This window comes from Pocillopora damicornis, chromosome 6 (assembly GCF_964200805.1).
Source record: "Pocillopora damicornis chromosome 6, jaPocDami1.2, whole genome shotgun sequence".
Lineage (NCBI taxonomy): Eukaryota > Metazoa > Cnidaria > Anthozoa > Scleractinia > Pocilloporidae > Pocillopora > Pocillopora damicornis.
The window spans coordinates 470,142-496,986 of record NC_142675.1 but is presented as its reverse complement, the minus strand read 5'-3'; the positions used below and the strand labels follow the sequence as shown (position 1 = coordinate 496,986).

The following is a 26,845-nucleotide window of genomic DNA, read 5'->3' as shown; positions in this document are numbered from 1 at the left end:
AAAGTCATTGATCACGTGACATTTCGCGCTTAACAAACATGGCGGACTAGTAGTAGTCTTAACTGGAAGTTGTCCTGCAATTTTCTTCCAGTTTTTACTGCGTAGGACGCTGGTTGCGATTTAATTGTGGAGATCCTTCATCAAAGTTTAATTTTAAAGTGTTTGTAGACCTCTTTATTGCTTTATTTCTGCATTGGTTGGAGATCTAACCGCAATTTTATTGAATCTCCCGCGTGCCGTAGATCAATGTCTGAACAAAGTGAAACATAATCTTTACAATCATCGTTTAGATTATGTGTTATTTATCATGTCTATGAGCAGCGATGAGGTCAACTTTCTAGTTTACAGATATCTTCAAGAATCAGGTGAGTTTGTAGTTCCTGGTATCAATCAGTCATCTGTATGATAACAAATTTTCGTAAGATTCTACAGAGATTTTGCCGTCATTGGGTGCAATTATTTTGCTTTTATCACATCGAGTGTTATTCCAAGCCCACGTTGTGAACAAAATTTATTCTAATTACCGCTCTTTACGCCCAAAGTAATGAAAATTATTTGAAATATATTCAGCTACTAGATTCTATTGGTGTTTAGACAGATCGGACCCTCTTTGGAAACTCTTGACAATATTTTCTTTGTTGGAGACCAGCTGCACTGTTCAAACGATACGATTAAATCGAAAAATGATAGAGTTTCGATTGGTCGGTTGCTTTGTGGCTATGATGTTCTCGTTCAAAAATTATCTCTTGCTTAATTTGAAACATCCAGTGTTAGTATAGCTAGTATCCCGAAGAAATAGTAATTAATCTCCATGCGAAAAACTAATTGTTGCTTGAGATTGAGCCTAATATTACGAATTATGGAAATGAGTTAAGACGACACTTAATTATTAGTACCATTTTCAGTTTAATTCTGCATTTTAAAATATCTTACAGATTTTGTACTTGACTTTATTGGAAAAATTTGATTTGATCATGAATTTTACAAGTTAAAAATCCTATATACATGTATTATTGATAAAATGCCAATTTGATCCATCAAGTTAGGGTTATCTTCATGCCAGTATTCTGTTGTACCTGTTATATTTTATTTTTGTTTTAAGTACTTTAATGCATATTGTGTCTGTCTGAATTATGAGAGCAAAGATGATTATTAGTACTAAGAATTAGTATGAGTAGTAATGTCTTTCATGCCTGTACTTTTAGTAAGTATTGTAATTATTAGCACTGTAAATACAGTAATACATTTAAGATTGTAAATAGAAAAGTAAAGTACATATTTCTGAGAGGGGGTGGGGAAGGGTAACCTAAGGCTGACTAGCTCTCTTTTAGGAGAGCAGCACTTCAAGAGTTTTTATGCTATAGAAACAGCAATAAGCTGTGGCAGTGTAGGGCACTTTGCTGGAGTGCCAACTTTACCCTTTTTAACTATAAATTGAGTATGTACCCTTTGTTTCATCATTAGGATTTCAGCATTCTGCTTTTACTTTTGGAGTGGAGAGCCATGTAGACCAATCAAATATTAATGGATCCATTGTACCACCTGGTGCTCTGGTGTCAATCATTCAGAAAGGTGTACAGTATGTTGAGGCAGAGGTGACATTAAATGAGGTGAGCTAAACAAAGCAAACTTGTGATAGAGTTCTTTCTGAGAAGGGTTTTTTTTTTATTGAAAATCTACAAATAACTCCTTTACAAAAGTGTTTTCTTTTTTGCTTTTTTTTATTTGTTGAAAATTTTGGGCAGGATTCTGCATCGCATCTCTAAAGCACTGGTCATTGTACATTATATGTACATGTATACACCAAAAAAATAAAAAGCCTTTGGGGAATATTCCTTTGATCACTTTCTCCTTGTTGGTCTAAATAGAGAAGACTTATATTTCCTTCAATTTTAGTTTGATATTACCATAGAAAAATACTTTACGCTTTGGTAAAACCATCAGGCCTAGAAAAAAGTGCCCTTTAAACCCTTCAATTCCCATTAGTGATCAAGTTAGAATTTCTCCTTACAATATCAACAAAATATCTAGTAGACAACTAACAGGAATAAAGGAAAACATCAATTGGGGATCATAAGTTGATCCAGTACCAAATTTTCCAAACTAACATTATAAGAATTGTATGGCAGACAGTAGGGAGAATCACTTTTGAGATCTGGGAGTAAAAGGGTTAAGAGATGTGTGGGCTTAATACAAAGATTTAGCCAAGCCTAAAAGCGGAGCTTGCATTTTTTTTTCCCCGCATGTCTCAAGGGCACAATGCCTTGCTCTGGCCAGGACTAGAACCCGGGTCGTCCAACTCGGAGCCCAGTGCATTGACCACTGGACCACTGAACAAAGCCATGGTGTTGGTGTGCCAGCGGTACAGTTGACTGTGCATGTTAAAAGTAGCACCTTGTACGGTCATATGGTCATACATCCAAATTTTTTCGGCTTGATGGGTTACTACTATTTTGTATAATTATGGGGCTACACTCTACAAGCTTTGCTATAAGGAGACAGTTTATCCCTTACTGAGGCAACATGTATTGCCTGTCAACAGATTAAGTCTGTTAGAGAGGTTTGATGCCATTTAACTAGGTGTCTCGTATTTTTTATTGCCTGATTTTTCTATCAATGCTTCCCTTTTTCAGGATGGAACAATACTTGATGACGGCAGTGAACTAGATCATGTTTCCCTCATTGATGCTGTCTTACCAGACATAGTAACCACAAGACATACATTGTTACATAATCGAGGGATGAAACCAGAAATTGGAATAAAACTTGAGGATGGACATTACACTCATGTCAATTCTATGGGACATGGTGAGATGATGGAGATCGATGGCACAGTTAATGATGCAGGGAGCAACAAAGCATTGATATTGAAAGGCCATGAACATGAGGTAGAACTGCTTGTATTTGCTGGTAAACTTGTTAAAAAATACTCACCAAATTATCTGTTCCAGGTGTTAAAAAGCAAAGGCTTGGAATATCAGCAGATATTTCTGTTTATTTTCTTTCTTTTTCCTTTAGTGTGATTGTGTGAGTTTGTGAGATCTTGCTGTCCTGTAATTTACCTGTACTTTGTGTTTGAATATGTATCAGTTGACTGCCTGACTCTGTTAGCTCCCTGTGGTTACATGTAGATGTATTCTAAGCATCCAGTGCTGTAATACTATGTTTCATTGTATGCTCATTCAAAAGTATGTTGTGTTTAACATTTGCATAACAACTCCTGTAGGTGTTTGTGTGCTCTTGGAATCCCTCTCAGGATATACTCGCATCTGGGTAAGTTGAAATCAGCAAAGCATGAACTGAACGGTATAAACTATTGAAAATTTGCTTAAGTGGCTCAAACGTCATGTTGTAGACTTTCTTTACAAATATGGACATTTTATAATTATGTGACATTGCTTTTTATTTATTTACCATCTTATCCTCAACTGTATCTCTAGAATTCAAAAGAATGTTAAGCTGTAAAAAAGCACAGCTACAGTCAGAGTTTCTTGAAGAGAGACAGTTTTAGATATTTATGGATTTTTTATATTTTGTGGTGTTTCATCTTTTTGGCAAATTGTGGTTCCAATAGACAATAGTGGCTTTTTCTGAAGGTGCAGGTGTCTTGATTCTCTTGATTTATTCTGTTTTTCCAAATCCCTTTTAGGACAAATAATCTCAGCCCTTTTATCAGAAGTTGTGGCAATTTCATTAGTTATTTAGCCAAATAGTTTTTTCGTAAAAAACATACTTACACATTTTTCACACTGTTAGATCTGGAGATGGTACAGCAAGACTGTGGCCAATAAATGAGACAGGAATAGGAACACCTATCATTCTACGTCATCAATTCAAAGATTTAGAAATCCATAAAAATACAACCAAGGATATAACGTGTCTGGAGTGGAATGTAAGTTGTGCACTTAGTTTTTACCCATGTTTTGCATCCTTAGTTTGTGATGGAGCCACCAAAACTTGCATTTCATTACTTGCATTCCATTCACTCTGATGAAGGGCTAACGCTCAAAGCATTAGCTTTGCAACTCTTTACTGTGGCCAATTTACATTCTCAACTCAGTTTATAAAACCAAATTATCTTGTTGTACTCCCTTACTGACGCAGCACCGCAGTTTCTTTAGAAACTTACCCCCTTTTTGCATTTCATTTGCAAGAGTTACAGCTACTGTAACTTATTTAACCCAGACGAATGTGGTGACCCCTTTTTAGAACAAGGAATGGTTATTACCTAACTCTTTCTCTGTAGAATGATGGAACTCTGCTAGCCACAGGTTCATGTGATGGGCAGGCAAGGATTTGGTCTCCAGAAGGTAACACCATCTAACAATTTAATTATTGTTCCAAAACATGATATTTAATACTTCCACCCCTAAGATCTCAAAATCAATTTCTTTACTGTTGGCCATATGTTGATTATGATTTTAGCTTTAAGAATTACATGGTAAATTAAATGAAAACCCTTTGTTGATGTTTTACTATCTTCTCACAACTACCCTGCTTTATATTGTGTCAATTTTTTTAAGGAGAATTTATTTGTCAATCACTTTTCTTGATTACTCATGGGAGTTAAAGGGTTACTTCTGTGTTGCGCAACAAGCAGGTTCAGTAATTTTCTTCTCTTTACAGGGGAACTGGTTAAAACACTAGGTGATTACAAAGGACCAATATTTTCCATCAAATGGAACAAGAAAGGAAACTATCTAATAAGTGCTGGAGTGGATAAGGTAAAAGTCCTAACTATAAAACCATCAAAAAATTATTGTATTTTTACATAATACTCTTGATAGAGTAATCATATATATTTTTGAAAATGTGGTTTTATTTCCAGAGCACTTTTGTTTGGGACTCAAATAACTGGGAAGTTAAACAGCAATTTTCTTTCCATCAAGGTAAAGAAGATAAATTTATATTCAAAACATTAATTAACCCTGTTTGCCACAAAACTGAATTTTTGTTTATGATTGTAAACAACACAGATTCTCCATTATCTCCTCTCTTGATTTTTTTATGAATGTATGTACAACTTGTTCTTACAAATAGAAATTAATTTTGTTTACCTTTTTTTTTTAGCCCCCATACTAGATGTAGACTGGCAAAACAACACAAGTTTTGCATCTTGTTCAACCGATAAAATCATACATGTCTGTAAAATAGGAGTTGAAAAACCCGTCAAATCATTTCAAGGACACACTGTGAGTTTGCGTGCACTTGTAGTTTTTGTGCCATTTGATTATTGTTCTTGTGCTTTTTAATGATTGTTTTGGTAGAAAAGGACCCAGTATTGGGTCTACATAGGGCAACTTCGTCAAAGACTAATCTAACATGTACATGTATGCCATACTCATTTTCTGTTGTCAATTATTGATTTTTTACAGAGTGAAGTGAATACAATTAGATGGGATCCATCAGGGTCTTTCCTAGCATCATGTTCAGATGATCTATCAGCTAAGGTAAGTGATTAAACTCTAAGAGAGATTGGCTTCTGATTTCTCCGTACAGTATCACCCTTGAATAAAATGTAAAGGGAAAGAGAATATAGGCCACAATCACCAATTTAAGAAGCTCCTGATTGTCAAACAAATTCTCTTTGTCAGTGCCATAATATACTGCTAAGAGAAAAGTGAGGAGAATAACAGTATTAACCCTTTAACTCCCAAGATCTCATTTGTAATTCTCCTTACTATCTACCATACAGTTCTTGTAATGTTAGTTTGGAGAATTTAGTATTTCATCAACTTATAATCCCCTTATTGATATTTTTCTTTATACTCATCACTTGTCTGCTTGATATTGTATTGATATTGTAAGGAGAAATTCTTTCCTGGTCACTCGTGGGAGTTAAAGGGTTAATGTTAAGGTGTAAAGGGCCAATTTGGTGTTATTCTTAGCCCCTTCATAATGAATATTTAAGTATCTGACTCTCAATAATGATCAAATGTGAATCCCTTTAAGCATCCAAGAACACTGTCAAAGCTTTCTAAGCTCAAGATTTAACCAGACCCTTGGGACTGACTAATTCCTACCTACAATATCACCCCTGAATCACATATTTTCATCATGAAGGTCGCAAGAATACTGGAAATGATGCGATCTGAAGGAGGTCTTGATTGTTCAACAAATTCTCTTTGCCAGCACCTTTGTGCATGTATGGAGAACAGTATGGAGAATATGCATACTGATATTTGGGTTTAAATGTATCAAAACTCTTATTTGTTTAGATATGGAGCACCAAACAAGATACCTGGTTGTTTGATCTCCAAGGTCATAAAAAAGAAATATATACAGTAACATGGAGTCCAACAGGACCAACAACAGTGTTTCCTAATGCACCTCTTCTCTTAGCAAGGTATGCTGCATGAAATTTTAATGTAACCTTTTTTTTTCTTTTTGTTCTTTTACAAGTTGAAAGATTGTGTGTTATTATCGTTGTTATTAACCCTTCAACTTCCGGTAGTGTTTAATGTGTAGCTTCTCCCTCCTTATAACATCAATACACAATCCAACAAAGAAGTAATAAGAATTCTCCAACTTATCAGGTAGAAACTGTTGTCATGATCAAACACCAAATTCTCATGACTACTTTGGAAAGAAATTTGTAGAAGCTAGAGGGGAGAATTCACAATCAGTGTCAGGTTGTTCAAAGATGAGTTAGGATAACCCAGGGTTAATGAGGAATTTGATTTTAGATCCCCTTGTTTGTGGCAGAGAAATAATTTATGATAATCACCCCTTGATAATTCCTTATAGTAACCATACAATGAGAAAAAAATCACCTAGTGATATGGAATCTTTCTCATCATGAGAATACCAATCATGATTTGATAATTTATGATGTAAAACAGTTGTACATAGAGATTTGTTTAGGCTGTCATTTACCTTTTGGCTTTACAATAACAAACTTCTCATGTAACTGTGGTTAAACCGTGATGTTTTTATTGTGTTTTAGTGCTTCATACGACACAACAGTCAAACTATGGGAGCTGGAGCGTGGCTCCTGTGTTCTTTCTCTCTCCAAACATCAAGAAGCAGTACACTCTTTGTCGTTTAGTCCTGATGGCAGATACATTGCATCAGGGTCTTTTGACAGGGCACTGAATGTCTGGTCAACACAGGTAGGGAATATATTCACTCTTTTTCCAATAATGAAAATTTTTTTTTTTTTTTTTATTCTTTAACTTCAGTTGGTGATCAATAATCTACTTTTCCTCACAGTTCCGGTGCATCTTAAAGCAAACGTGTGATTTTAACCCTTTAACTCCCAGATCAAATTTGTAATTCTCCTTACTATCAACTGTACAATTCCTATAAAGTTAGTTCAAAGAATTTAGCATTGGATCAACATATCCCCAAATTCAAATTTCTCTTTATTCTCATCACTTATCTGGTTGATATTGTATTGATATTGTAAGGAGAAATTCTGTCTTGGTCACTCATGAAATTAAAGGGTTAACAGAAGAACGTATAGGTAAGAGGGTGCAACCTTGATCTAATTCCAGTTTATCGAAGAAATTAACAGCTGTAAGGAAAAGAAGTAACGATGGACTGAGACCAAAGACTCCTTAGAAAAGTGAATATGAGCGAATTAATCTCGCGCGTGTAAACGAGGAGACACGCAAACGGGTGATGGGAATAGGACAAGGACGCACCTTAAACACGCCAGGAAAGTGTTCATTTCACAAACCAGGCTTTTTTTTATTCCCGTCTGGAAATCGAACCTGAATGTCAGCCAGTCGCAGATGAGTAGCATGTGTTTATTAATACATTATTTTCATTTTTTTTTAGACTGGTACGCTAGTTCATAGTTACCATGGTAATGGGGGTGTATTTGAAGTACAGTGGAGTCCAAGAGGAGATAAAGTAGCTGCGTGCTTTTCAGACAATACGGTGAGTTAGCAGGACAATACGGTGAGATATCCAATGGTACTTAATGGTGACTTATCAAATTTAAAACTCTGATTATTGCATTTTCTAGTGATCAGTTTACTCAGCTCTGTTATCAGCTCATGTACCTTAGCGATTGAAGCTCAGTTTCAGTCTGTAATCTTACAATGATTAATGAAGGCAATTGAACTAAGTAGCAGTGCAATTTGGTGTGAGTTCAAATGCACCATATATTTCAAATCGAATGAGAACGCGGCGTGATTTCCATTTGAATTCACAAGTATGATTTCAGACTAAAATTGCACAAAACGAAGTTCAGTTACGTCACACAATGGCTTCTTTGTCTTTCTTTAACCTGAAATTTAGTTGGTTACTTTAGACAAATCTTCAAATGTGATTGGTTGTTTTGAAGAAAGACAGTGTCATATGTGAACAAATCGCACTGCTGAGCGCCTATCAGATTGCAAGGATTGCGAAATCAGATTGTGATTTCAAAGTGGATATGATAAAAAACAAAATTGGATGCCCACGAAGCGGTATTTCTATAAGACTAATCATGAGTTGGTTTGGATTGGCAGTTTTCTTTCAATAAATTTAATGATTTTCTTCTATTTTCCTAACAGCTGTGCGTTTTAGACGTCCGGAATCTCTGATGTTTTTAAACCTCATCCTATGTACAAATGTTCCTGGAGAACTTCAAAAGTAACTTTCCATCACTCAGTCCACCACAGAGAAGTCGAACGCAAGAGAACTCGCAACTGTCAGCTAGTTGTGATAACTTGAAAATCCATGAAATGCGTCAATTTACAGAACCAATGGACCAAAAAACCCAATTTTGATTTTCACTATCGAAATATCGCTACTGTTTGCTTGATGTTGACTGAGAAAATTCGATTTTTTTAAATTTATTTTCAAGGGATGATACGTATTTATATTTTTGAGTGCCGGCCCCAGCAGAGGACGTATACCCGAAGAGTTTTCGGCTGTTTTTCCAAAAGGAAAATAGCAAGAGGGTTCGGAAAGAAGTCGGTAACATATCGATATCATGTGACATTGTAATGACCGACAACTTTTCCTACATTAATTTTAGTCGACTTTAACAATGAATATTTCAACCTCTGTCATTTTCATCGTTGTGGAAAGTTTTCTTTAGTTCTGCGCAAGAACGCGTATTTATTAATTCTGATGATAATCTTTTTTAATATTTGTTGCCTTAATACTTAAATCGCTTCAAACTTCACTTTAACTCATACCAGTTCTCATTGTGGCTCATTGCGCGAAAGTGAAAAATCTCTTCCACGTTGTTTGGACCACTGAAGAGAAAAGCTTTTGGTGTCCAATCATTACCTCGATTGTTATGTAGTAAACATTTGTGTTTTTATCGTGTATCATATCACCAGACATATTCTCTTCCGATGTAATTATGTTGAAGAAATTCTATCAATAGGCTGTACTTTTAAATTACAAATATCAACATTAAATTTTAAAGTGCATAACTAAGTAATATCTAAGTATGTCGAGTAAAAGAGATTTGTTTACAACTCTTTGGTTCCAGTTGCACTGAATTAGCCAAATACTAATATACCTATCGGAAAATGGGTAACGAGAATTAACGCAGAATTTTACACGATAACGATAGAACTGCATGTGGAGATATTTCGTCCCATGATTCAATTGGCGATAGAGAGCGGTAACCACCGATGAAAAGCGCGGGAAACATAAGACCGGTGCGCGTTTGCTCGCGCGGGAAAACAGCTTTGTAAGCTGCCTAAATGGTTTAAAACAGAACCCAGCGGATCAAATCAAACAGTTCTTCATCCCGGTAAATGCACCCGTAATGTCGTTTGTCTCACGATGTTGTCACTTTCGATGTAGACCCTCGGCGGACCAATGGCGTAAGGGTTTTGTTCTTGTGCTTTTTGATTTGAGATTGCTACCTTGACGTCGGTCGGACGGCTGCCCCCTCAAACTCAACTTCATTTCGACTACGTCAAGTTAGGTTTAGATTCATAAAAGGTGAGATATTGTTTCACATTTTAAGGATAAGTGGCAAACACTCGCACACTTTTTTGTGATTGACTGTGTCATTATTTGTTGTTTGTTTGTTTTACATGTAACGCAACTTTTAATGAGAGATATATTGTCCATGCCATGTTTAACGAATAGAGAAGCCTTCCCTATGCTCGTTTCTATTGTAAAGCACGCAGGAAGCGGCCAAAGCACGAAAGAAGCATAGCCGCTCCCTAAGTGCTTTACATCAGAACAGAGGACAGTGAAGGGTTCTCTGTTTTTTTTATAACAAAGAATCCGTTAAATTCCCCACGCATTACTTTCAATTTTCAAAACAAATTTTATTTGCAAAGCGAACAACAGCGTTGTCACCATGCCCTGTACTCTCATCAAGCACGTTACAATAAGCTGATCAGAATCCTTGTTAGAATAGTCCAATTAATCTGAGCGGTTGAACAAGACTAGAGCTGTCAAAAATGTCAAACCATCAAAGTTCACAAAACGTCAAAGTCCACAATCTGCAATACTTTGCAAACTGAAATAGTTCGGTGGGTCGAATTCAACACTTTTGCCAGAAGTTTTTTAGTCTCTACTACAGAATCTAAAAGTCTCTAGTACAGAGACTGCGCAAGGCGAGTGTTCTATGAATGCACGACAGCCAAATTCACCAGAACATGAAGATTGCTCGGGACGACGGCGCCGTAAAACTCGGCGGCTGCGTCTGATGTGACCTTTCACTCAACGCATCGGAAAGGATATCACGGAAAACTCTTAGTTGTTCACTCGAAGCACGGCCAATGTAACTTCTGAGGTTTGCATCAGGTGGCGTGACAGCTTTAGCTCAGCTCTTTGCTTTGTACTCTGATAGAGCACGATCTTTCAACCCATGACAGCGCGCGTTATATCCGAACTTCATTTAAAAAATATGTATTTGTCTGTAACATCTAGCTCAAATCTACGATGGATATAGCTCTTCGGATTTATTTGTTCTTGGTATTGTTCTATAACTGTTTCGTACGTAATGTTATGCTATTATTTCGACCTAAAATCGAGTAATAGAGCTTGAGTTTTGCTCGCATTTAAAAAATTCCTTTCAAACAATTTCGTATTGGAGGAAATCCTATACCCATATACCCATATATCCTATACCCATCCTTCAAAAAAATATGTGGTATTATGCAATATTCTTAACCGCGAACAAAGATATACCAGACTAAAACATACTACTCGATATATAGTGTAAAATAACCAACTTGATCGCAGATAGCAATCAGCACTGTTTTGTTATTACATTTAACCTACTTATGTGACTCTTGCACATGATTACAAATGGTGCATGAGTTTAGCTGATCAAAAATTTAAAACATTTAACTTCATTTCTTTTGTGAAATATACGTGTGTTCCCCTAAGGGCCGTTAACTAAAATATGACTTTAACTGTCGGAATCAATCTCAGCTGCCTTACCTAAATGAGTCAATGTTTCCAAATATCACATGTAATGTAAGCTGACAAAAATGTTCATTAAAATAGGATCGATTTACTCTCAGTAATGTTTAAGGCATAGAGATTGACGGAACCGAGAAATCTGTAACATAAATAATTCATATCTAACGTATTAAAACATGACAAAAGCCCCGATCGATGGCCTGATACTTGAACCCAGGACCTCTGGCTCACGATTTAGGCACTTTCACAACATGGCAACGCCGACGCCACACGCCGTTTAAAAGTTTGAAAATTGAATTTTGCGACCGCCCTTGATGATTAAAATTTCAGACTTAAGCCAGTCATTGTTTATTCGATTATAGAGGTGGGGTAACAAGTCTCTAAAATTAGAATATTGATTAACCTCTCCAAAAGTAAATATCAGGGTCTACATGGGTCCACTCAGCATAGTTCTAACAAAAACGGGAGTGAATCACAGATGTGGAAACGAACTGAAGACGTGCCACTTTAACATTACCTGACTCGACATCGATGACCTGAACGTTGGTTTCCGTGCCACCAAACTTTACTTCCACCCTTAATTGTCGGTCACATCCCTTAGCAGTATTAGGACTAGGAATTAAAATTTCGACGTTTTCACTTACTACTCCGGGATCGGAGATAAAGTCAGCGTCATCTTCGTCTGTGCTGAAGAACTTGAACGATATTTCAGTCGAATCCGGATCGATGGGTAAAAAATTGTACGTTCTTTTCTCGTCAATGTCAATTCGTTCCCCTTTCTTGGCTAGAGTTTCGAAAATGTCACCACAGTATACTTTCTCTCGACTAACTATTCGTTTCTCGAACGGATGTTCTTCAGGATCGAACTCAACACAGGTTTTTAACCCATAGGTCTTACCCATGACCCTGGCTCGAAGTAAACTCGGTTCTTGGGCAAACTCTACCGCACCACGAATAATGGCGAGTTGGGGATCTGGTGGTATAAGAATACGTCTGTCAGGAAAGCAGCGGGAAATTTCCTTCCTTAAAAACTGAGCTTCAGAAAAACCACCCACGAGAAAAATTGTCTTCACATCTTGAAGACTTTGCTTAGCGAGCAAGCTTTTCATCTGCTCCGCAATCTTGGTCACAATTGGACGATGCAGGTTGCCAAGCATTCCCATGGTTATGTTCAAATAGTCGCTGCTAACACTTACATTTTCAGGAAAAAATCGCCGAATTCGCTCATTGATATCATCATCATCTTCTCCAATGTCGTGATAACATGACTTCATAAAGTTTAAAGGGAGAGCGATACTAATTTCATCGTTGTCTACTTCCTCTTCTGCCCTCTTCTGTTCCTCAAAGCGGTTCATTATGACTTGCCAGTCATTCGGGAATTGTTCTTGAAATCTTCTGATGAAGTCGTCTCCAAATGCTTTTATCATCAGTTGCTCAAATTCTCGGTCAACATGAATGCCACCAAAGGTACCGCCAGAGGGACAGTGTTTTTCCATAATATGTCCGTCATCAGCATTAACTTCGTGAACGGTGATATCTAAAGTTCCTCCTGTGGAGCAAAATTGAGTTAATATCTCACCTGTAAATTAGCGTGCTGATCTTTCCCTTCTCCCACTTTCGATATTTTGTGGGAATTACATGACAAGCGCGTGGATGAGGTTTCTCATCTGTTTTGAATCTAATTGTATACACTCTCCTATTTAAAATGTTCTCATTTTATACGTGAACGTTCTCGCCCTGGTCCTGTGCAGGTTGTAAAAAACACCATCGATGGCCTGGCCACGATCCTTACAAATTTTTTTTCCTAACTATTGAAGGAGTTAGAACCCACCTCCATTATCCACCACCATGTATGGAACTTTTTCCATGTCCAAAGTGTCCTTCACCAGCTCTTTCCCCTTTTGTCCCTTAAACATATCGAAAGGCAACTTTCTACAATAGTACGAAGCGGCTTCAGGTTCAAGGGCAAGGATGAGTTGGTCAGGATCCTCCGGGCCAGCAATCCCAGCCTTAAACGAAACAAACGAGTTAGAAACTTTTGAAAGAGGTGAATCTCCCTTCTTTTGCTTTATCAGCCACGATTTAGATGAATCTATAGTTTGTTAGCTGGGTAGGTATAGTTAATTTGTATATTTTAATTTTTTTTGTATACAGTTTTCCTCTTTGAATCATAGGGCACATTGGAAAAAGGCTGCATCGATGTTTCGAGCATCATCAAAAACAATAATGGAAGGTATCAGTTACCTTATAGGCAGCTTTTCTCATGAATTCCTTGGCAGAAATTCGCCATATTGCTGGAATTGTTATCACCCATTGGATCTGTTCAGGTTTGTACATAACTTCTGTGTTTGGATTGTCCTTTTCTGACCGCAGATGCCGTTCGTTAACGACATCTGTCGCAGTTTTCTTCAGGTACTCAAGGCACTTTGCAAACACATCCAAGGCAAGCCACTTTTTCCCATTCCTGGCTTTTACCTCTGTTCTCTCATTTAGGTCCTAAATAGATTTAACCGTGACAAAAGTTCATGAACAACTCTCACCCTGACTTTGGGTAACTTAAATTCCTTCCGCTGGAAGATCGAATTTTCTACCAAACTATCAGCTAAATGAGCAACGATAGAGGAATGGTAGCCAAAACAAAACATTCTACTCAGTGGATTATTCCCAAGTCCTAACAAAACTTCCTTTCTGAAGAGATGAAAAGAAAATTAAGGGCGAAAGGGTTTGGAAAAATAGAAAGCAAAGGAGCGAGCTTTCCTCAACCTTCCTTGTATTTTCTTTTTTGAACGCTGCAAACATTGACCAGACGGACATGCAACATTGCTTGGATCTTGTGTTTTTGAAAAAGGTTGGGAATTTTTCGACGCAACCACCAAGATGACTAAAGATGTTTTAAACTTACTAGCTGTATGCTAGAATTTATCATAATTGATTGAGAATTATTGCATAACATCCGGGGTGTTACTAAACTGTGGATCAGCAGACCACGGAACCTCCGGAACCTGTCGAACACTATATTTTTTGCAAAAGAATAGAAATGAAATGAAAGAAAAACTAAAAAGACCTTAAAACAGTTTGAAAGTTCGTTTTCGGGTGTAAACAATATCAGTTCAGAAGGAAAATATGTTTTAATTGTCCTTGACGTCTAACTTTTACTGTGGTGGCATTCAACGTACAAACCTAACCCTAACCCTTAGCAAGAATTGAACCATAATTTGAAAGCTCTGACGGTTTGGGTACCGCGGTATTCGTGTAAAGCCTCATGCTTGATGTTACGTAATAGTGTCAAGTAATTTGTCAGGTTTTGTCTATAAATTAAGTCCTCTACATCAACTTTTATGTCCACTTTTAAAGAAGCAGTCGTCGTTTTCTGCCTGTAAAGCTATGTACCGTAAAGTTTAATATTTGCTGTGGGCTTATTCGTGAGTTTTCGTTCTCTAATGTAAATTTTCCTATTCGTGTTTAGTACTGTAGGCGTTTTGACGTTTTTAAGTAAATAATGAATCGAATTACGCGTGACATCGGTTACATGCCGGTGGAATTTCTGGGTGGTCGGGGCGTCCGGACTTGTGAACTCACAGCGTTTTGCTTCCAGTGGATTCGTTTGGTTGGTGTTACTCGCCGAGGCATCTTGGAAGCAGATGAACTAAAACCAAGCTAAGTGTCCCTAAATCAGCCCAAGAAATTCACAAGATGCAAAAGAAAAACCGCTTGAGCGAGGTAAATTTATCCTGATTCAAAACTAGTCCAGATGTTTTAAAGGTTGAGAGCGCGAATGTTCTTTCCATGCAAATCCTTGTACTTCACCAGGAGCCCAGTGCTCCCATCGCGCAACGTGAGCCTATTTGCATATTCAAAAAGGCTCACTGTGTGAGCTTGGGTGTCCTGTGGTTGGACGTCAAAGTAGACAAAAAAATATTTCTTTTTAACGTTATCTTCTATATACCCAAAAACGAAATTTCGAACAGTGTCAATGTATTTTCAGGTTTTATTTCATTTCATGATTATTTTCTCTTTATAAACGAAAAACTAAGGGTTCCGGAGGTTCCACGGTCTGCTGATCCACAGTTTAGTAACACCCGAACATTCGTGTAAAAAGAATGTTGGCCAAAAATGTGAGGAGAGTTTTAATCGACTGAACTCCTTATTCAAGCGACTTAGTTATATACGATAATAATTTACTTGCTGCATTCCTTGTTCAAGTTGGACACATGTCACAGTGTCAGTTCTAATTTTTGGCTTTTGAATTGTAAGGTAGTGCCGAGGCTGATCAATTTTTCCAAATCTCAAAAAAAAAACAAAGGAGCCCGCCGCCAAAGCTGTCAACAATTGAAAAGAAAGACTCCTAATGTAGACGGCAAGGTCACGAACGTGAAAAAAAGAGCGCGAAATTTCATCATTCATACTGACGTTTGCATTGCGTGCAGTTCGAAGTTACAGCATGGACAAGCGAGATTTTCCCTTTCCTTATTACTGCCATCAAATGTTAAGAAGTGAGCAGTATTCCTTCCTTCAGGACCTGGGCAACACACCCCCCATTTGGCCTTTTGTGAGCGCCGAACAAAGAAAATCTGAGAGTCACTGTTACCCTGTTCGGCCGTATGGCAAGTGTCGTGACTGAACTTAATTTCACTGCTAAAATTTTCTCCGTGACTGACGCTTGTATTTTCACTCGTTGGAATGCGACCCGATAAGCTTTTTTTGTTTTTTTTTTTTTTTGGTTTTGTTTTGTTTTTTAAGTTTGTTCAGATCAGATGATCATTACTAGGCTGGCTTGCAAATAGCGAAGAGCTAATCGCGGCAAGCCAGACGGTTGACAAATAATTTTACACAATTTAATACAATAAATATTCACATACAATTGCAATATGTAGACATTAATCTTCGTGCTTACAAACATCTAGGTATTAGGATAATATGTAAAGAGGAAAACTACAGACTAAACATAATTACAGTTAGTAATTAATCTTTCATCTTATTAATTAGAGTATCTATGTCGACATAGGAGTTTTCAGTTTCTAGAATTTCGATTAATTTTGTTCTAATGGATTTTTTAAAAGAGTTCTTGGATGAGTTTTGAGACTAGTTGGTATCCCATTCCAGATTTTAACGCCAACACGTGAAAAAAAAGCCTTACTTAAAACATTAAGTGCAGATTTTTTAGGCGAAAACCGTATTAGGATGAAGATAATAGTTGGTGTTTTTGTATGAAAACTTTCATTCTGTTGTACATAATTTTCTCAAAAATCCTGTTGAAGTTTGACAGTAATGAAATCGGTCTATAATTGCAGGCATCTGTTTCATCATCAGCTTTGTAGACGGGTATAACTTTGGACATTTTCAGTTTAGAGGGGTATACCTCTAGACTAACAGACTTGTTGAGAAAATTTGCAAGGACAGGGGATATTATGTCACAAGAGCGTTTAAGAAGTTGTGTAGGACAAGAGTAAAGGCCAGATGACTTATTGTTCCGTATGGATAAAATTTCAAGCTTCACTTCATGTGAAGTAACAGGTTTGAGGAAGAATGAGGTTTCAGATGATTTGGAGTTACAGGGATAATCCTTATAAGGATGCCCAGCTTGAGGCAGTTTGGTTGCTAAGTTATTACCAACAGATGAGCAATACTTATTCATAATGTTAGGTATACGCAATGGGTCATTGATAACACTATTATTCGTGCTTTGTGGATCCTTAAGTTTATTGACTGGCTCAAGGTTTCTTTTCCGACGATTGAGTAGCGCATTTACAGCTTGCTTGCCATGTTTTTCGCATATCGTTTAAGTTGTTCTTGAAAAGTTCATGATAATAACTTTTCTTGATTAAGCGAATCAGAAAACAAATTTTGTTTCTGTAATATTTATATTTCTCAAAATCACCGGATTGAAATAATCAATTTTTTGTTTGGATTGAAATTCGTAATCCCTTGGTTTTCCAAGGCTTAGAAAATTGTTTGATCATGCGCTTTGAAAAAGTTATAACTGGTGCATGCTTATTTACAATGTTATTAAAAGTTTTGTAGAATGATGTGAAAATCTCATCTATGTTTATAACTAGTCTCTCGAATCCTATCTCTCAGGTAAGCTCAATTGTATTTTCATTTCTGGTCTGATGCAATTTGATTTTCCAGCCGATTTTTCAAGCCAAAAACATAGGCATGCCCAGCATGCAAGAGTTATATTTTTGGCTGGGTGGGTTGAGGTGGGACAGTTTGTGCACTTAATGTTTTCATTTTTGTCACTGACATAACATAACTTTCAAAAAACGAAAATATCGCAGAAAGACAGAAAACAACCCAATTTATCTGAACTCACACAGATATTATATGATCTACTGTCTCTATTGCCTAAATACTTCCATGTTGAAATGAAATGCATCGGTGCCACGCTTACTGTTGTCTCCTTTGCAGCCGTTGTTTGGTCTCGTCACACAACGCCCTCTATTTTCCCATTTGAGAGAAAGCGTACTCCGACATCCGTCAGAAGGAGGTCATCTCGGGTAGATTTCCGATTACGAAATCCGAGCTTGCCCGATGTTGTCTTCGTGATGAAGGTCCTATTTGGCATATTAGACCCGCAAAACAGAATAGACGTGCTTCGTTTTCGCTCATGACTTCGTATTAGCGTCAAGATATTTGCATTTTTTCCGTTGCTTACCTATATTACAGACTCCAAAAAATTTTTGCGATGCCTCCTTTTCACGGATGGCCGATTACAACTACAGCATAGTGACACCTCCACGAAATCTGTCCAAAGGAGGATGTTAAAACACCAGAGGTCATCTCGGGTAGATTTCTGATGACGAAATCCGAGCTCGCCCGATGTTGTCATGAAGGCCCTATTTCGCATTTTAGAGCCGCAAAATAGAGTAGAAAGGAACACTTACTTCGTTTTCGCTCATGACTTTGTATTAGCGTTAAGATAATTGCATTTTTTTCCGTTGCTAACTTACAGGACAGATTCCACAAAATACATTTGACGCCTCCTTTTCACGGATGGCCGATCACAACTACAACGTAATGACATCTTCACGAAATCTGTCAAAAGGAGGATTTTAAAACACCGGAAATCTTCTGGACTTCTGATGAAATAAATTTAACGCAGTTACGCTCAGAGTTTAAGCGATATATTGTTATTTCTATTCTGGTAATTGATTAAAAAATTGTACATTACCTCGATTGGACGGAGATTAAGTTTGAATATAATGTAGCAGGCGATATTACTTTTGTCGACAAGGATAATCCGTGACTTGTCTCACCTATTACATTTCCTCTATCTGCGTTGTGCCATGATTATCATTGAAAATATTCTACGATAATATTTTTTACAATATTTAGATGAGGATTTTCAATTCTAAACGCAAGAGCTTACTTAGGGAAAGATCTACGAGAAACAGTTTCTCATGAATACATTTTAAAAATTCTTTTAGCTGACTTCTACATAGATAAAAATTACTACATAGATATATTTCACTTCGATGATTATCTTAATAAACAATTAACGGGAAGTTCTGAGAATCAGTTTTTTTTTTTCAGTTTTGACAGATTTCGTGGAGGTGTTACTATGTTGTAGTTGTAATCGGCCTTCCGTGAAAAGGAGGCATCGCAGAAATTTTGTGGAGTCTGTAATAAAGTTAAGCAACGAAAAAAAAAAAGCAAATATCTTACGGCTAATACAAAGTCATGAGCGAAAACGAAGCACGTGTTCGTTTCTACTCTGTTTTGCGGGTCTAATATGCTAAATAGGGCCTTCATCACGAAGACAACATCGGGCGAGCTCGGATTTCGTAATCGGAAATCTACCCGATATGACCTCCTTTTGACGGATGTCGGAGTACGCTTTCCCTCTCGGAAAAGAGAGAGCGCGTTGCGTGACATACCAAATAACGGTTGCGAAAGAGACTACGCTTACTACCGTTCCTCCAACAGAGAGAAAAATCAAAGTTATTCGTCCACAGTTAGTTACCTCAAAAATATAATTCCGCGTACTTTTACAACGAAAAGCAAACTGGAACTCTGTCGTACCTCTGATAGACCTGAACCAAAAATATATTGCGATCTCGAATAGGAACATTTAGTTCCACGTGAATTTTTTTCAGTGGGGTCGGACAATACAGTTAGAATACATAATAATTGTATACAAGAAAATGACACGCGATAGAGCTAAGTCCAATGTGGCAAAATGGAATTTGATTGGTGGAATACAGTTCAAGCACGTGAAACATTGTTTGTTCATGTAGGGCAATGATTAGGTATGTTCTTATTGGACTTTGGACGTTGTTTTCATGATACGTGATGAAATGTAAGTTGTTTGGCGTGTGCGTTGTGAGTAAAGGAGCGGAAAAGACACGTTTTAACTTGAAAATTTTAAATGCGTACCCTTCGTATCCCGATAAATCATGGCCTTAATCGAAGAGGCTCTCGCAAAAGCCACAAACCATTACACTTATCAAATTAGCCCATAATTTCTGAGTAATGTCATTCTTTGATCCATGACATCATTTACAAGAAAAAAATACCCAAACGCTGTGATTGGTGCAGGATATTCAAATGCTATGATATGATTGGTGCGAGACACATACCCTAATGCAGCAATCTGATTGGTGCGAGATACATACCCTAATGCAGCGATCTGATTGGTGCGAGATACGTACACTAAACGATCTGATTGGTGCGAGCAACATACCACTCTATACGCTAACATGGAGTTATTATTTCAAAAAAATAATAAATAAATAATTTTAAAAAAATTGGTCTGTAATGCGACCCGGCTCTACTCAATTTTCAGTACCGAGAGAAAATTTTGATCATTTTGAACCGGAAAAAAAACCGATCCTGCAAGGTCCCTTATTCGCGAAGTGAAAATTCCGCAAAACTTTCATCTTTCAGGGTAGTAACTTAGTATTTCATTGTACATCGTTATTTTGCATGGTTTCACACGCGAAATAAAGTGGCTTTCAGGCACTCATAATGATATCTTCTCTTTCTGATCGAAGCTGTAGCGCACTAAGGACGTTGATCGTCATTTATGTTGACATATCCTATTCTGAATTGAGCAGTAACGGTTTTTTGCCGATAGAACAAGAAAGCTGCAATGCCAGCATCGAATAAAGAACCATCCTCTGACTCCTCCTAAACATGAAGTTGGCATAAGCCTACACAAAATTTTGCTATGATGACATAAGGCGTAATTGCGTAGACACAACTTGCTACTACTGCTTCTAAATGAGTACGGTGACCCTTCGCTGTCTTTAAAAAAATGTTACATCGTTTCAATCGCTTTTAGCAAAAACCATAACAAGTATGGAGTTTCCGCATTAGTTTACCATATCGCTGCGTAGCGTTTTGCGTCACTGGCTAAAAGAAACAGAGTTATAAAGTTCCTACGAGAACATTTGAAACGCACCGACGAACTTCAGTCGCTAGTTTGGTAAGCATATTCTATTTAACCTGATAATTTGGTCGGAATCAGTAAACGTTACGACAAGCAGACAACTTTACAATGCTAGTTTCGATTACTCACGGATGGTCTGAAAACCATATTAACAAATGTTGACACGTAAGCAATTAATGCAGAAGGAAAATTACAAACCGGTTCAGACTTACCTTTTGGGAATGGAGCAGAAGTTTAAATTTATCGAAATACAAAAGCTTTTTACAATCCTTCTTTGACATCGCTTGTTTCCCGTACGTCTCTACTGCTGCATGTCCAAACTTATGGAATTCGCCTTTCTCGGTGAGGAGGAGAGCTGTTGGTGTTTTTCCGTAGCCCATTCCTTGTCCTCTTCCCCACTTTTGAAACACGTAGATGTGATCTTGAGATGCGTTCAGGAAAACGTATCCAAATCCACTGTAAGTAGTGCCGAAGTCGATCGCAATAATGACATCTCTTTGAACTGGAGTTTGAGAAGCCATGGTTTCCAAAATATCCTTCAAGTTATGCAAACTGAAACGATCATGAAATCGAAAGAAATCGTCTGTATCTCGAAAGAAATTTGTCGACACCACGGAACAAATGTTCCATAATATTATTTTATCTACATCACTCTATCAAATTTACCAAATCTGCGACTGAATGTTCGAAAATAAGACTTACAAACAGGTCTCTTCGTGTAGCAGCTGCACAGACTTCTTGTCTATTGCTTTTTTTAGGATCGTATGTCATGATTCCTAGAAACGACACACCCAAATTCTAAGAAATAAACAATGCATTTCCGATGTCTTGCTGAACTTGTTGAGACTTGATTTTATTTCATGGGATTGTTTCCCTCCACACCAGGTAAAAGGAGGTTTATTAATCAAGAAGTAAGCTGCGAACATTCTACTCGGAATCGCGCCGAGCTATTAGGCACACAGATGAGCGAAAGATCCAGCGCAAGTGACTTCAACTCCTTCATGGGGTTCCAAAATGAAGCGGCGAAGATCGCTGAGCAGTGGTTTAAGAAGGCGAACGCACTGTCAACAGAGATTCATAACTTGAAAAAGCAAACTGAACAATTAACAAAAGAGAACCAAAGTTTGCGACAAAGGTAGGTTGAAGATAATTTTTTAGATTTGAGGAAACATTCGAGAAAAGGATTTTTGATTCATAGAAATCATTTGTGTCGATTCAAGCTTTCATTGCCTGCATGATGCAGTTGTACTGATAGCCTATAATTTTAACTCTTCTTCTTCATTAGGATAGGCGACGACTCAGAATTGAATCATCGTTGTTACCAGAGCAGTTCTGAGGACGTTACAAGCAAAAACAAGCGAAGTGACGTTGTAAAAAAGTTCAAAAGAATGGATGGTGCTCAACGCAGACAAGCGATCGAGGCATTCGGAAGGCTGGATCAAAGGAATGACCTCTGGTACAGAAAGGATGTGACATGCCGCATATTTGTGGTAATAGTAATCAGTAAATGAACCAAAGATCCTTTAACTATTTACAATCTTTAGATTTACGAAGTCAACCCTCTAAACTATACCGTACTTCTGCATATTGTTTACATTTTTTGCTAAGTATGAATCCAAGCCAAAAGTACCAGCGTGGGAGTATCGAATAATATCGTCCAAAACGAAAGCCATGAAAGATAATTCATTTAAAAAGACCATTTGTCTCCATTTTAACGAAAGATGTACTTTTTTCTACTCTCAAGCTAGTAAGTAGATCGAGATACGGCTTCGAAAAATCGACCGTCAATTTGGCGACTCATTTGTCGTAAAATTATGTTTACCATAATTGATTCGAAAATTCTCGTAGATTTTCGTTTTTGTTTCAAATCTCCTCAAAGTTCTTGCCACAAAGATATCTTTGCTTAAGTTGCCAGCCTTCGTTTCCTAGAGGGCGACTAACGTTTCTAAAACTACAGCGTCGAGAGGAGAACTGTCGCCAGTATATATGTTGTCGCCAATAAATCGGAGGTTTGAGGTTCAATTCCTCGTGGGAACTAAGAATTTTTTCTTTGTCCCACTCTTGACAAGACGAAAAACATCTTTCTGTATTTCTTAACCGAGCTCAAAAGTTATCATCTCTCTTATTCTATTTATAATGTATAGTGTCAGAGTATATCACAAGGGAGTGAGCACCTTGTGTTTAAATTGAAATTATATTATTTTCCCAGGTGGCACATGATGTTGCAAAATCCACAAAATCTGCATTCGCCCAAAGTGTTTTGCCGAAATTTTTCCAATATGCACCATCCTTAGGTGTTATCCACCAAACGAAAGGATCTAATTCCCCAGAGGTAAATCAGTTAAAAGACTGTTAGATACAATATCATGTTTGTAGCCAGGAATATTATAAAAGAAGCTTTTCCTCCTAATTTTAGTGACAATTATGAAGATAATTCTTATTAATAGTAGTATTATTATTGCCATTACTATCATTCTGCTTCATATTGTTCATATATAGTACAGTCGTTTCAAATATTTCATTTTGGCTCAGCATGATGAGACAATTTATGGTAAATCTTCTTTAAATCATTCTCAGTTAAAATAGAGAGACTAAACCTGACTGAAACTGAGCGCAGGTTATTCACTTTGACTATGACATTATTCAATGTTTCAAGAAAAAAAATTTTATGCAAGATTCCCTTTAAAAAACTAAATCTATGTGTTTTTAGAGTTTTTTTTCACCCCATAGGCATCAAAGCTTTTTGAGAGAGGTATGCAGCAATCTTTCTCAAGGGAAATGGAGTCCCTATTTTCAGGGGAGTCCTTCCAGGTCGCTTGCTCTTCTGTACTTAAGGAAATGGCAGTCAGCTGTGACTTAACAGCCCTGGAAGAGGTAATTCCATCTCTGAACTTTTCGCCAAAAAAAAAAAGAAAAAATTTATGAGAACAATTAGAGTCGCGTCAGACTGGAGTACAATTGAGTAGAATTCTAGAGAACTAAAAGAATCAATTAAATATTTGGAAAATAGATTTTTTTTTTCTACAGCCGAGTGGTTGTCCAATATTTGCACGATTTTCAATTTTATTCTTCTTTCGCAGAAAACGCTTTCAGAGTTGAAGAAATTTCGTGGACAGTGGATAAAAGAGGATCCATTGCTGCCTCATTTAGACGACGATATTCTATTCAAAATGAAGAATTTCATCGCAGAATGCGTACAAATTTCCTGGAGAATGGTAAACCAGCTTCCACCAATAAAGATTAGGCTGGCAAATGAAGTGCGTGGCAAGAGGTTTGAGGAATTCTTTGAAAAAGAAGAAGAAGAACTTACAGAGGGGATGCCAACCATGACTATTTGTGTCTGGCCAGCTCTCACAGACTTAAAGGGCGACGAGGTGCTTGCCAAAGGAAAGGCGGCTATAATTCCAAGACCCCAAACACAAACGTCCGTTTGAATTCGTGGACTTTTGTTTTCTTTTTTGGCACACCAGTTATTAAGAGCATCTTCATTAATGGCTGAGTTTTAAGAGATTTCACAAGTTTTCAGTGCACCTTACATAGTTAACTTCCAAAGGCATGCAAAAATCGATTTAAATTGTAGTATTCGATGCATTAACTCGGTTGAGTTGCGCGCTCAACCAAGGCAAAAATTGATAGGCTAAAGCTAACCACACGATGAAGAGCCTATTGTTCTGACGCAATAAGCACAAGTAAAATGAAGAGTAATAATAAACATTTGACTATCTAAAGATAGAAAACAATGACAAACATCTTTTCGCGACTCTAAATCTCTCAGCTGGAGGGAAAGCAGTTCAATTTATTTTCATATTTAGGTTTATATCTAAAGATAGAAAACAATGACAAACATCTTTTCGCGACTCTAAATCTCTCAGCTGGAGGGAAAGCTCATTATTTCATATTTAGGTTTATGTCGTAAATAATGCCGTAGTTGACCAACAATATGAGGTCACAAGTTGCCAAATCGTAAGAAAACAATTACACTTTATTCCTATTGGAAAGGCTCGTTAAAAACCGTAACATGGATGACAATGGAGGTCAGCACGAAGTAAGCTATACTGTTTTACTTTAAAAAAAAAAAAGTATATTCAATTTTTTATACATAATCTAGGCAATACCAAAAAGCAAGATTCTGTCTGAGATTCTCATAGCCGATTCTTAGTCAGCCAAGTTATTAGATTTGAACGATTTGGTGGAAGAGAACGTTTTCTAGATGCGTGTTCTCTTTAGCTTTACAAAGTGTTAGGAAACTGTATGAGCAATACTAGTACTGCAATTCATCTGTGAAAATGATTAAAGCGATTTACGTTGCATCAGACGGAACTCACTGCTTTGATTAATATAGCTATAGTTTTTTTTTTTTTTTAATTTCTTTTTCTTTCGATTTTGGAGGCGTAGAGATGCCTCAATCAATTATTTGTGAAGTGGATTATTCACTTATTTATTCCTTTTTTTTTCAGTGTCTTTGGTATTTGTTTATTAAATCGTTCTCGAGAATAACCGATTTTACACAACCCGTAGGGCTGTTGTTGATGTATCATCAGGATGCGTACATGAATGGGCTTAGCACCGCATAGACGTCACCTGACTATTCCTGATTAGAGAGACAAGTCCCTTCAGACGGGGACTTCCGTTCTTAAACTGAGCTGCTCAGGCAAATCAGTCATTTTCTAAATTTCAGCCTCCAGCCGGTAAGAATTAAAAACCAGAAATGTCGATGAAAGGCCTGTTAATTAGACTGGTCTTGTCGTTGAGTTCTAACCAATAAAGAGAGCCCACATAAAAAACTGACTAATGGATCAAAGTCAGACTCGTCCTTGTTTTTTCAGTCATTGCGAGGTCGTCAACTCTAACTTACAAGTCCACGCAGAAAGGAATGCTTTATGTGTACTGAAGAAAGTTGCACGACTTAGAGTTCAAACTGTTTTTACTAGGCATTATTCATTGAGGGCTTTGGAAGCAGTCTGGGCAAAACTAGAGACGGGACTACAGCCCCCAACTTTCAAGATTATAAAAATACATTAAGAATGAATTTTAAAGGCTACCAAGTTCCTAACCTGTCAAAAGCATTTAAAAAATTACTGTCTAATTCGGTTGTTTTCAAAACGAAAGACAGGAGCCCATCACCCATTAACCATGGGTGTTTTCACGTTTTCTCCTGTCTGTTTTCACGTTTTTCTAGGAATGACTTGTCAATCGCAGGTCATAGAAAACATCAAAAAGACTGCGGAATAGTTGAGGAAGATTGTGGAGTAACGAGAAAGGAATAATGACCAATTAAGAGTGACTAAACTGTTTTTAAACCCAGCCATAGGACATAAAGGAGCATGATTCACATACCGTATGTCGCCTGAAACCAGTCTCGAACTCAGACCCTCCCGATCACAATTAGGATCTGGAAAGACCGGCTGCCATCTTGAAAAATTGACTGAAAAACAACCGGCGATGAGGTTGTTAGGTGCGTCTAAGGGTGTCACATTCACTTACTTTTAATGGATTTCATATGACCAGACTCTCAAGGAAGCCACTTGAGAAATAAGAATGGAGCGAAATGGTCCATAACCAGTGTTTAATTAATAGTCACTGTCATTTACACTAATTAGACGCCCGCCAAAAGAAAAGAATGGTCTCATTAGTTTCTCTTAGCGCCTACTCGTGACAGAAACATCTAGACTCCTTAACAGAAGGCTTCAACCGAAACTGAAAACACACTAAACCGTTCCGTAAGATTGGTTTTGTAATTTGATCGCCCGACCTGCCTTTGGTTTATATTTTCTTCAAATAATATCACTGTATCTACTGTACGCAATAGTTTTAACTGAGCAGTCAATCATTCTCTCCTAACCTTTTACTGGCTCCTAAGATCTGATCGCTAATTCTCTCCTCTGGCTGCTACACATTTCTTTGCAAATGAGTTATGAGAAAAAAGTTTTTACAATTTCTACCTGATTAGTTTGCGTATTCTCATCACCTGTTAGTTGGTTAATGTGTGCTGGGATATTTTTAAGGAAGAAGTTACTTGTCAATCAACTCTGGAAGTTACAGGTTTAATGGGTAATGATACCTACAAGTCTCCTGTTTATTCTCGTATCTTTAAAAACGAAATTCTCCGTTCTCCTT

The 26,845-nt window shown here is 37.3% G+C and overlaps 3 protein-coding genes across 5 annotated transcripts; 2 read left to right on the top strand and 1 right to left on the bottom strand.

Annotated features, from left to right (window-relative positions):
• The first annotated feature begins 66 nt into the window (after positions 1–66).
• On the top strand, positions 67–9,422 carry LOC113686303 (F-box-like/WD repeat-containing protein TBL1XR1). The gene is made up of 14 exons (XM_089209436.1): positions 67–365; positions 1,465–1,610; positions 2,634–2,888; positions 3,227–3,273; positions 3,757–3,892; positions 4,247–4,310; positions 4,627–4,724; positions 4,829–4,889; positions 5,071–5,192; positions 5,376–5,450; positions 6,219–6,346; positions 6,947–7,112; positions 7,783–7,884; positions 8,505–9,422. Exons 1-14 carry the CDS (start codon positions 308–310, stop codon positions 8,532–8,534), a joined length of 1,488 nt encoding a protein of 495 aa, XP_089065562.1. The 5' UTR covers positions 67–307; the 3' UTR covers positions 8,535–9,422.
• A 789-nt stretch (positions 9,423–10,211) lies between these two features.
• LOC149043321 (heat shock 70 kDa protein 12A-like) lies at positions 10,212–21,491 on the bottom strand. Its single transcript, XM_089209435.1, has 5 exons — positions 21,431–21,491; positions 20,941–21,280; positions 13,582–13,833; positions 13,169–13,346; positions 10,212–12,886 (listed from the first exon to the last, which is right to left on the bottom strand). The coding sequence occupies exons 2-5, from the start codon at positions 21,247–21,249 to the stop codon at positions 11,790–11,792; spliced, it is 1,836 nt and encodes a 611-aa protein (XP_089065561.1). The 5' UTR covers positions 21,250–21,280; positions 21,431–21,491; the 3' UTR covers positions 10,212–11,789.
• LOC149043320 (uncharacterized) lies at positions 20,669–25,048 on the top strand. Of its 3 annotated transcripts, XM_089209438.1 has the most exons (6): positions 20,669–20,764; positions 21,614–21,863; positions 22,014–22,218; positions 22,938–23,060; positions 23,459–23,602; positions 23,809–25,048. In XM_089209438.1, exons 2-6 carry the CDS (start codon positions 21,691–21,693, stop codon positions 24,160–24,162), a joined length of 999 nt encoding a protein of 332 aa, XP_089065564.1. In that variant the 5' UTR covers positions 20,669–20,764; positions 21,614–21,690; the 3' UTR covers positions 24,163–25,048. The 3 variants fall into 3 exon arrangements, with proteins under 3 accessions (XP_089065564.1, XP_089065563.1, XP_089065565.1); XM_089209437.1 differs by lacking the exon at positions 20,669–20,764 and having other exon boundaries at positions 21,509–21,863; XM_089209439.1 differs by lacking the exons at positions 20,669–20,764; positions 23,459–23,602 and having other exon boundaries at positions 21,526–21,863; positions 23,809–24,517.
• Positions 25,049–26,845: the final 1,797 nt, after the last annotated feature.